The following is a 12,356-nucleotide window of genomic DNA, read 5'->3' on the forward strand; positions in this document are numbered from 1 at the left end:
AAGGCCAATCTCACACGTCACAATGCTACAATCCATGCTCACCTGTTCAACCAAGTTATATGAAGATGACCTTAGCACAACCTGAAGATGTATCCACTATAAACAAACAGCCCACTACCCCTAAAAATCTGTTACCCTTGCAAAAACAGTCACATTACCCATAGTATAACAATAAATGATCAATAGCCATGTTATAATCAAACTTACAATTCAATAGAAATCGTAAATGGAATCATTAATAAATTAAAATTACAAAATTCTATTTATTTATTTTTTGCCCATCTCCAATGAAAGATGTTTAGGTTAAATTACGCATGAAAATTCTTAAGATACGTACGTATTACTGTGGCTTGTAACTTAGGAAAATTATTATTAGAACTAGATAATAAAGTGATTTTCTTTCTGATTTCAGGTCGTGGAATGCAAAAAGATCCTTTAAGAATTCCTGGTGTCAAGCCATATCCTTGTTATAAGTGTACAAGATCTTACACTAATAAGAGTACTTTGAATCGCCATTTACGTGAAGAATGTGGAAAGTTACCTCAATATATCTGTGGCTATTGCCAAAAAGCTTTTAAACAACGATCAAATTTTCAACGTCATGTTTGGACAGTTCATGGTTGTGTACTTTAATCATTCGAGTTTATTTCATTATTTTTTCATCTAAATTTGATTTAAAAAAGAAGGAATATGACGGATATTTTACATGAAAAACAGACAATAATATCATTGATTGTAATAGTACATTAATTCATCATGGATAGCTAGAAATATAAAAAAACTCATGTAAATAAAATATATGAACATTATTTAAGTAGATCAAGTGTCAAACTCAGGTAGAAATATTTTATAAATTATTATGCCAAGATTTTTACACCTGAAATAATTAATGTAAATGCCTCAGAACGAAATAATTATTTTCTTATAACTTGTAAATGTAATTAAAATGTTACACGACTTCATGAATAGTTGTAAGGATGTCATTAGAATAAAAACTAAGAATATCAATTTCTTATTATTTATAATAAATAATATAAATAAAATAAATTGTATAAAACAATAGAAAATATTTTTCAAATATACATAAAGATTCTTCATTACATTTTTCTCTTATTATTTATCAGCGATTTAAATATAAATATACTTATTTTTAAGTTCAATAAATAAAAACTCATCAATACAATGGTGTAATCTTTCTAATAATTTTTATTTCTGTTTCAGGTAAAACGTAGTTATGGGAAAGTTATCTCTTAGATTTTAGTTACCCAGCAAATAATGGTAAAGTTACATGAATTTAAATTAAATAATCTTAAAGTAATAATACCGAAGGTAACACAACAGTATTATAAGATTAAATTAGATTTAGAATTGAAAATGTAAAAAAAAATAAAAATTTTAGTTCAAGTAACCGTTTACTTACTTTACAAATGATTAATAAATTAAGAAAATATCTCTTAAGTTTGAAACTACTGATTCAGCTTCTATAAAATTCATGGCTTTATCATAAAACCGGTGATTTTGACTTTGTTAAAACGTGCCTGCTGTCTTTTCTGTTTTCTGTGAAATTTCTTTTTAATTAAAAATAATGCAAGTCAATTAATTGTACTTTTTTAGACATCCAGTACTTTCAGACCCAAAATTTTAATTATGATAATCGAAGTAAAATAAAAACTGATTTGATTATCAAATAACAGTTTGGTGTATGAAAATACTGTCATTTAGAACTGTATGATGTTTTGTTTGAAATTTAAAATTATTAATCTAACATAAAACCCTTTGAATTGATTGAAAAAAAAAATCACTTAAGGATCAATTAAAGTATGTTATATTTAAATTGTTTTAGACATAAAAGACTTGCTGATTACAATCAAGGAGGAGGAACCGTGCCAATGTAAAGACTGTTTAAAATGGAATCACGAGGCATGGCATGAAATGCCAGTATTTTCCACTAAAAAGAAGAAATCCAAAAATCGTCGTCGGTCAAAACCAAAACCAAGAATCACGGATCCACTTGCACTCGATCCAATTGAGCTAAAAAAACGTCGAAATATAAGAAAAAAGGATCATCCTGGTTACAAATGTACTGTTTGTGGTTCATCATTCACGCTTAAGTGGATACTTCTCAATCATCTAGCAACAGTTCATAAAAAGATAGGTCATTTAAAAGACGAACCCGATGAAGTTTACTCATAAGAAAAAAATATTTTTATAAAAATATCTTATTTAACAATTTTTTTTTTTAAAGTTTAAACATTATATTTTTGAACAATTAATTACAAATTCAATAAAGTTGATTAATTGTTTGTTTTATGTTTTGAAAATTCGACGATCACTTAATAAATTCCGAGTTTGATATAAATCGTTATTTACTTTCCTCCCTTTACCAATAAATAATTCATATAAACAAGGGAATCATTGAACGAAAATTAATGTAATAATCAAGTTAAAAATACTTTGATTGTACCACAGGTTTTAAGGTGGATATTGAATTGAGAAAAAATGAGAATGTTAGTTTAATAATTACTTTGTAAATTAAATATACTTCTGTTCGACTCGTTAAAAATGTATTTAAATTGATTGATATTTGGATTTTTACAGGTGTCAATTCCAATAACTCGGACTATTACAAGAGATTAGGTAGACACTTCTGTCGGAATTGTGGTAAAGAATATAGATGGATGCAATCATTGATACGTCATGAAAGAGAAGAATGTGGAAAAGCGCCTCAACATAGTTGTCCAATATGTGGACAGAAAATTCGCCATAAGTGGATATTAAAAAAGCACATAATTAATGTGCACAATTGGATAGATCCTACTGGAGTAATTCGTAAAAAATTATGATGTACATAACTTAAATTATTTAATTAATTTAATAATAATACATTTTTTCATAAAAAATAAGAGTATATATCTACAAATAAATTTTAAGTCGAGAGAAGATATTTTTATTAATTTTATATCAATAATTTGCACTATATCAATCTGTAGATAGAGTTAAAAAAAGACAATAATGAAACAGAAAATTTTTTTTGTATACAATTATTACATGCCATTGTATTTTTTGTTTCAGGATATTCAAAGTCCTATGGTTATCATAAACGTTATCGTGGAAGATATATGTGTGATAGATGTGGTAAAAAATATTCTTGGAAACATTCATTAACAAGGCATAAAAGAGAACAATGTGGAACTGAACCACGATTTACATGTCCTATTTGTAATGTGAAAGTTCGGCGTCTTGGTGTGTTAAGACAACATCTAATTAGTATCCATCATGATTCGAGATGCTTAACGCGACGTAATTTTTTCATCTAAATAAAATGGACATTTATCACAAACATGAGATTACAATTAGAAAAATAAAATTAAAGGTTTTTTGTGCACATACTTTATAATATTTTGTTAATATTAATTATTTATAAATATATATTAGTTACATGATTTTATATTGTATATTTTTTACAATGTTTATTTATCTGTCATACAAAATCATGTCGAAATCATCTTACAGGGGTATATGATAATTATTAATATTTCATCTAACACGAATAAAATTTTTTTGTAGGTGAACGACCTCATATCTGTGATGATTGTGGCCGAAGTTATAAATGGAAAGAATCATTACGTCAACACCAGCGATTAGAGTGTGGAATTCAACCACAATTCGGCTGCTATCTGTGTGGACGAAGGTTTAGACACAAACATCATTTGAAGGAACATCTTCGAAGAAAACATCAATGTAATCTTCAAGATGTAAACTGGATTTAACAAATTGACAAACAAAAAACAATTGATATCTTTCGAATTGATGCTATAGATAAGAAAATTATATTTATTTTTGCTACAAATTATTTTTGTTATACTTATTAAAGTCAAGTTTATTATATATTCATCGGAGAGAAATAAATAAAAGTTATATAAAACTTTTATAACTTTTTGATACGTTATTGTTGCATGAAATAAAGTAACTTGTTATAAAAAAATAATAGTTAAAAATATCTTTCCACTACTGAATACTAAAAAACAGAAAGTGAATAAGGATAAAAACATTGAGTAATGATTAATTATTTCTGTGACAATTTTCTATTTCAGGAACTCGAGTTCAAGCTCGTGGAAAACATCTAGGACGTTTTATCTGTGATACTTGTGGTAGAGGATATAAATGGAAGCATCATTTATCGTTTCATCGACGATTAGAATGTGGAATTGAGCCACAATTTGGCTGTACTTTCTGTGGACGAAGATTTAAACATAAACATCACTTAAAGGAGCATCTTAAAAGAAAACATAGATGTAGCCCTTGTGATATACACTTGCTCTTACATAATTTATAAATATAAAAAATTCTTCTTTTTAAAATTTATGTATCAACGTCATTACATTCGTTCTTATGCAAAATTATCTACATTAATCTTATCAGAGTAAAATTTTTTTTATAAATTTAATAACAAAAAATACATTGAAGTTTTATATAATTCTCAAAATTTTTGACACACTAATATTTGTACGAAATAAAGTTGGTAATTTTAGAAGTAAGGATGATAGAAATAATTCAAGTTAATGTAAATATTAAAAGATTATAAATAATGATTAAAATATTTCATGATAATAAATTTATAGTTTTTGTGCATATTTATTATTTCAGAAACTCAACGTAAAACTCGTGGAAAAGGTTTAAGAAATTATATCTGTTCATGTGGTAGAAGATACAAGTGGAAGCGTCATTTATTGTTTCATCAACGGCGAGAATGTGGAAAAGATCCATCGTATCCTTGTAAATATTGTGGACGTAAATTTAATCGTGAGGGAAATCTTCAAAGACATTTACACAGCTTAAAGTTTTGTGGAAAACGAGGCCATTTCGTGCATCATGGATAAAAAATACCAGAATTATTTTTTAATGTAAATAAGAAAAACACATGTTTAATTTATAAGAATCTATTTGCTGTCAGAATAGAACTTATGATAGATGATACATTTGATTATGATGTACATTTGTTTTACTTACACTAGGTCATACTTATGAGTAGTATGAAATAAAACCAGAAAAAGAGGGAAAGTTATTTACAGTTGAAGGAATTATTCACAAGAACAAATCTGAAAAGTTGTTTAGAGTCATGAAGATATGTCTTACGTCCATCAAAAAGCTGACTCCAAGTATTTTGAAGTGTAGTCAACTTAAGAGATTGACATTCAAGATGTCTTCATAACTTTTATGTAACTTTTAAGTATGTTCTCGTCAAAAATAAATCAAATATTCATACGTAATGTTTCTATTTTATGTTTGGGTTAAATAAAAAATCAATATTATTTAGTATACTAGCACTTGTAAATAAACTTTTACAAATAAATTATTGTTTTTTAATCATGCAAAATACCATTACAGTTATAAATAAAGATAAATTAATATTTTATTATTGATAAACTAATTGTTTAAGACATAGAATAATTATCTATTTACTAATATTTTAGTTTAACACTAATTCAGCATGTTATAAATATCAATTATTTAATTTATAATTAAATGTATTTGAAATTGAATGAATAAAGATGAATTTTTTTTTCAGAACTCATAGCCCATGCTGTTTTCCCCTGTCGTTTGTGTGGGAAAATGTTCCTCAATAAGAAGACAATGTGGAATCATGTTACAATCTGCGGAAAAGAGCCACAGTTTCCATGTGACTTATGTGGCAAACGCTTCAAACACAAACATCATTTAACGAAACACTTGAAAAGTACTAGACATAAAATAGGAAATATGCTAAATGAATCTTTTGATTATAAAGACAGTAAAGAATGGTTCTATCAGTAGAAATAGATTCAATTGTTTTTAAACGATTTCTAATTTTAGAATAATTTTCATATTTATTAGCATTTGTTGTGATTTAATGAGCTTTATAGTTTTGATATTTTATCAAAATATACGTAATTAATTCTATGAAAATCAAAGTATTGTAAAATTTTATAATTCTAAAATATATATATGTTCTTTAAATTTTTTATGCTCCTTGAGTATAAAAATGAAGAATTACAACTTTAATGACTATGAAAAAGAGTAAGTCTTTCATAAAAGAATTTAATCAAGGCAAAAATAAAAAATAAAATATTTCATTCAATAATGATAAGCTGTAATTTCTCTTCTTTTCTATGTAGAATCTTAGCTTTGAAATAAGCGAAATTTATTCATTTTTGAATTACATAGCAACTCGAAAATTTTGGAAAAATTGATATACTTTTTTCTATAAGAAATCAATATTTTTCTTTTCAGCTAGGCTCCAATAATTGTACCAATCTATCAATCCTATATATGGATTGAAAATTTCAATATGCAATATATCTAATTTTATTTAACAATTCATTTGAAAAAAAACTAAATGATTCTACTGTAGTTTTGTCTATTAAATAAAATCATCTCACAAGCTGTAATTTATTGACATTGTTTTTGAAATTCAAGAGCATTTAGATCTTTAGTGATGGAACAATAGAGCACAATAAATATTGAGTTTTTGTTTTCATTCTTTCAGGATTGCAGAAAAATTGGGGTTGTGCAACCTGTGGAAAAAAATACTATTGGCGTCGTTCATTAATAACTCATCAACGAGTCGAGTGTGGAAAAGAACCAACTTTTCAATGTTCTGTTTGTGATAAAAAATTCAAATATAAACATTGCTTAGCTAATCATTTACAAAGCACTAAGCACAAAAAGCAGAATTTTTTAAAACACAATTGATAGTAAAAATAACCAAAAACAAATTTTATAAATAAAAAATATTTTGCTTAATTGTATTGAGTTGAATTTTTTGTGAATTCTTCTGTAAATACATTTGTAAAAACTATTGGTTTCTGGGTGATTGATTGTTAAAAGCATTGACTAGATATTTTTTTACTCTATAAAACAATTTAAAAAATTTGTTTCTTTTTTCAGAAACTATAGGAAGAAATTGGAAGTGCTCTAAATGTGGAAAGAGTTATTGCTGGCGAGGTTCATTAATGACTCATATACGTGTGGAGTGTGGCAAAGAGCCGACATTTGTATGTTACATCTGTGGGAGAAAATTCAAATACAAACATCGGTTGCAGTATCACATGATGTCTGTTCATCGGATTGGTGTTTGATTTAATGTTATATTCAATGATGAGTGTTATTAAATTAAAAACTAATTTTTTAATAAATAATTTAATTTATCTAATATATTTTTCATGTCTCTGGTGACTTCCCCTATTGCTTATCCAATTATTTATGTAACGTATATAGTTGGTTTTATGGTTTTTATGTTCGAATTTATTTTTTAAATAACAAAAAATTATTTGTTTAATTGCAGCACCTCGACTTGTGGTGAAGGATATTGACAAATTGAAACCACCAGCTAGAAAACCAGTTATTCACAAATGCGATAGATGTGGAAAAGGATATCAACTGATAACATCATTAAAAAGACATCTAAGACTGGAATGTGGAGTAGAACCAAGACAAAGTTGTGCTTTTTGTGGAAAAAAATTCACCCACAAGTTTAAGCTTACTCATCATCTTTCAAGTTGTAGAAGAGCGAAAAGAATGTCATAGCAATGATTCCATTTTTTTATTAGAAAATATTTCTTTCTTTTGTACAGAAAATTCCGTTTTTGACAATGTATATAAAAAAAAATTTAATATGAGTAAATAAATACTCATATGAAAAAAGTCATTTGATAAATTTATTTTAAATAAAAATAATATTCTCTATCATCTGATCTATAATCGCTTCAATATTACATTTTATCATGAAAAAAACTTAACTTTTCTTGCATTATATCTTATTTTAATTTTCTCACTTTCACTGACGACATTGTTTAAGCATGTGCTTAAATAAATTGGAATGTTTTATCACTTTTTCTGTATATTGTTGTCACACTTCTTTTCTTACTAATTATAATAATATCTTATTTCAGAATATATAGGAGTGCAGTTACGTTCTTCATCGAATGTGGAAACAACTCCAAATGTAGCAAACTTATTAGAAGTTGCTTACAAAACTCCAATTAGTGAAGATGATAAATATCGATATCGAGATCGCAAATTTATATGTACGAGATGTGGAAAATCCTATATTGCTGCAACTTCATTGAGTCGGCATAAACGACTTGAGTGTGGTGTTATGCCATCACAAAAGTGTCCTATTTGTGATAGACGATTTAGACATAAATTTGTCTTAACTTCTCATATTGTGGGATGTCAAAAAAGAAATTCTGGTGCTCTTAAAACAAAAAAATAAATTACTTATTATTTCGGATTTTTTACTTTTTTATCAAAGTATTTTACTATCAAATTATTTTCATTAAGTTTTTTATATCAAAATGTATAACCATGTTTATATAACTGTACAAAGTTTATGAAATGTATTGATGTATTCACATATATACATAAATAAATGATGAAAGCTTTTGATGCTTAATTTAATATCTAATTAATTTATTCAAGTTTCATATTAATATTTATTATTTTATTCATTTTAAATGACAAATAATTCAGATAATTTTTTTACTAATATATCTTTCCTCTTTGTTTTCAGACATAAAAATTGAAAAAGTATGGAGCTTCAGACCTAAAGTCAAGGAAGAAAAAAAAAGGGAATCTTCAGAAACTTTACCAGTAAGAAAAAGGAGAGGTAGAAAATGTCGACCGAATCTTCCATACGTATGTGTTTGGTGCAAGAATACATATGCCCAAAGAAGTTGCTTGAAACGTCACATTCTAGAATGTCATAGTGAGCCAACGTTGCAATGCGTGATATGCGAAAAGAAATTTTTCAGGAATTACCAACTAACAATTCACATGAATAAATGTCTTGGTCGTTTGTCAGTATAATTTTTTACAAAGATAAGATTTAAGTCATCACCATATTTAACTATTAATACATTATGGGTATAAATGTTTGTATGACAATATAGTAACATTACTTTTTTAAAAATGTGACAGACAATCGATAGATGAATTTTTGAAAAATATATTAAATCAATTGGAAGAAATACTTGAAAAATATTGTCTAAACTAATTAACAATTGATATTTTCGTAAAAAGAATTTATAAAAACTTTCTAATTAATCGTTACTGGAATTATATAGTTTACAAGTTAATCAAACCTTCTACTTATGTATAATTTCATATTTAATAGGAATGTTATTTACTGTTATTCTTTACTATCATTTATATATTAATACAATGCCATGTAGTAAAAAAAAAAAGTATTTTTATTTTTTTTAAATACTGTGATTTTTATAATCACTTAATTCATTAATCAAATTTTTACATAAAGAACTACATTCCAGTATCGAAAAGAAAAAAGAATGTAACGAAATACCTCTTTTACTTGTTAATTACACTGTTATTCTGACTGTAAATAATTTGATTTATTTATGAGTTTATGTATCGTGTTTTTTTTATATAGATATTAAAAATCATGAGTTTTTGTTTGTAGGATTATATCAAAGTTTAAATCATATAAATAATAATTTACTAATTTTCTTGATGTGTATTAATTAATTATTATATTTTTCCAATAAATCATTGAAAATTTTTAAAACAAAGCTAAGAAATCGATATTGTGTACCAAATGGTTTTCCGTATATGTTTTATGTGCAGTATTTTTATGTTTCTAGATCCATTTTTATTAAAAAATCCAACTCTATTTTAACAAACATACCCTATTTTTCCAGATGCTGAAACGATATGTAATAGTAGAGGATCAATGCAGTATCCATCAGATGTTAATTACTGTTTAAAAGATCTTGAAAAGCTCCAATCTAAAAAACGGAATATTTCTGCAGATAATGATCAAAAATTACAACCAATTACATGCCGTGAATGCAAAAGGACTTATACACGTATGGATAGTTTAAAAAGACATCAAATGAGAAATCATGGTTATTTAATTTCATCAAATACTACGATAGGAAGAGCTGAACCTCCTGCTCATTGGTGTGAACTGTGTGGAAGAAGCTACAGAAGACTTGATTCTTTGAAGAGACATCAAAAATTAACTTGTGAATTTCGACAATTTATAAAATCATAAGATGAATGATACTATTCTTTAAAATAAATTTAGTGAAATTACCAAAACCCTTATTAAATTATATACTTTTCTAAACAAATTTTCATTAGATTGGATTCAATATTATTTATTCAATTGTAATAAAGACTTGAAATAATTGATCAACTTAAAACCAGCATCTTCTGATGACGAAAATCAATTTATTAAATTTTGTATTTGATAGAATTTATGTATTGATATTAAATAATTACGTTGTTTATTAGATTTTATAAAATAATTCACTGATTTTATGATAAACACAAACTGAGTATGTTCTGTATTGACCCTAAATTACACATTTTTCGGAATGCATTTGTTGTTCATTATAATTACTTAAATTCTTGGACAAATATTGAAATGAGAGTGATTTCATATTTAAAGTCTATTAATTTATTACTTATTAACAATTTTGTAATATTGATGTTTGCAGAATCGAAGGAATTCTACGATGCACTTTGGATGCTGGAGAAAAATACTGGAGATATAACGCCTGAAGTATCTATGGAACCTCGAAATTATCCGGATAGTCTTGAAAAAGTAGCTGATTTTACTGAACATAATTCTTATACCACCCTACCAGTTACTTCTGAAAGTAATTTGACTTATGTTTCACCTCCATTAGATAAGTCACAGTTTCATCAATATGTTTGTAATAATTGTGGAAAAAGATATAAATGGTTTGATAGTCTTAGAAGACATCAAAGAGTTGAATGTGGAAATAAAGAAAGGAAATACTGTTGTAATTTCTGCAATAGGAAATATAAATACAGATATGAACTTCGTAATCATAGAGCTATACATGAGAGAACCTTTTTAATGGATTCATTCTAGTTATCAAAAAATACTATATTATTATTAATGATTTATTATTGAAGTTGATTTTATTTTAAATCATCAATGTATATTTATATAAATAAATATTAAGTAAACTAATAACATCTAATAAAATTTGAAATTTGATTACTTAGAAACAGCTGATACCAAGTTAATAACATCAATACATACATATTAAATACAAAATTCATACAACGACGAATATAGTAGTGTGGAGTTTAGTTTTGGGATAGATTAAAATAATAATTTGCAGTATATTTATAAAAAATATCTAATGATTATATTGTTTTGATTTCAGGCATTATTATTAAACCAGTTCATTATGTCTGTATTTACTGTGGCAAGAAGTATTTATGGCGATTTGAGTTAGAAGAGCACAAAAAGTACAAATGTATAATCAAGACTGAATTTTAATTTTTAAAGTTGCTAATTTTGATAAAAAATTCTACAATTCATTTACTAATAAAAGTATAAAACTGGATAAATCAAATTGTTAGATTACAATGTTAAGAAAAAACCAATTTCTCCTCTCCCCATAAAAGTTATTTGTGGTGCTTCCTGGTGAATGGTAAATGTCGAAACGTACGAGAAAATAGACCCCAAATGTGTTTGTCCTTATGTTTATGTCAATCAACAATAAATGGTCCAACGCTGATTTAAACTCAACCTAGAATCAATTAAAAAAATAATCAACGAATAAAATAAATGTAAAATGGGAACAACATTGATTATCATTCTTTTTATATGACAAAATCTTGTTTGTCTATTTTTATAGAACGCACGTACTCACCGGGAGCAGCTATTGAGTGGTATTATCAGTATCAGAGTCTCTACCTTCGGCTTGTGGCTGAGAAGCAGATGACTGAAAATCTTGTTCCACCAGTAATGGACCAGACTACACAGTCATGTAATTTAAATGATGCAACGGTAGAATCAGCACAAGACACTTCTCCAGGGGATTCGATGGGACCTGCTGGTGAATCATTTCGTGGACCTGTCTGTTCAGGATCAAGTGTCAATTTTATCAATATTGGATCAAAGGATTCTGCAGGATATTATTGTCCGAAATGTGGAAATGCTTACACTCGCCTTCACTCCCTCAATCGACACATTAGATTTGAATGTGGAGTTGAGCCACAGTTTGAATGTCCTACGTGCCATAAAAAATCTAAACATAAACATAATCTTATGCTACACATGCGTACTCATCAAAAACATGAAAGAACTTGAATTGAATGCTTATAGAGGACACAAGAAACTTTATAGACTGAAAAGTGGCAAATTAAACTATTTATATTATTTTGAATGAATCGTACTAATACTTACTTAAAAAAATTTGGAAAGTTTATTTTTACTTATTCTATGAATTTGTTGATATTTTACTATCAATGCAAGCCATCAAATGATGGGAAAAAATGTGAATGAATTTTTTAAATAATTTTTCTCGATCAAT

The 12,356-nt window shown here is 26.6% G+C and overlaps 1 protein-coding gene and 1 long non-coding RNA gene across 11 annotated transcripts in view; one reads left to right on the forward strand and one right to left on the reverse strand.

Annotated features, from left to right (window-relative positions):
• The window catches only part of LOC118066622 (longitudinals lacking protein, isoforms A/B/D/L), a 92,017-nt gene extending 79,753 nt beyond the window's left edge, over window positions 1-12,264 (forward strand). Inside the window, exon 7 of one of the 10 annotated variants that reach the window (XM_035082760.1) lies at window positions 11,679-12,264. In XM_035082760.1, coding sequence (XP_034938651.1) covers window positions 11,679-12,133 — 455 coding nt within the window. In that variant the 3' untranslated portion in view covers window positions 12,134-12,264. Of the gene's footprint in view, window positions 1-412; window positions 937-1,843; window positions 2,209-2,598; window positions 2,845-4,647; window positions 4,896-7,324; window positions 7,582-7,931; window positions 8,266-8,551; window positions 8,870-9,695; window positions 10,067-10,499; window positions 10,920-11,678 lie in introns of those variants that run through there. The other 9 variants (XM_035082766.1, XM_035082769.1, XM_035082781.1 and 6 more) reach the window with 9 other exon arrangements.
• Window positions 11,435-12,065, reverse strand: LOC118066629 (uncharacterized). Its single transcript, XR_004690281.1, has 3 exons — window positions 11,987-12,065; window positions 11,694-11,901; window positions 11,435-11,570 (listed from the first exon to the last, which is right to left on the reverse strand). It is a non-coding gene; the product is annotated as an uncharacterized lncRNA (long non-coding RNA).
• Window positions 12,265-12,356: the final 92 nt, after the last annotated feature.

The sequence above is a fragment of the Chelonus insularis genome, unplaced genomic scaffold (genome assembly GCF_013357705.1).
Source record: "Chelonus insularis isolate UGA/USDA-ARS -01 unplaced genomic scaffold, ASM1335770v1 contig_351_pilon, whole genome shotgun sequence".
Classification (NCBI taxonomy): Eukaryota; Metazoa; Arthropoda; class Insecta; order Hymenoptera; family Braconidae; genus Chelonus; species Chelonus insularis.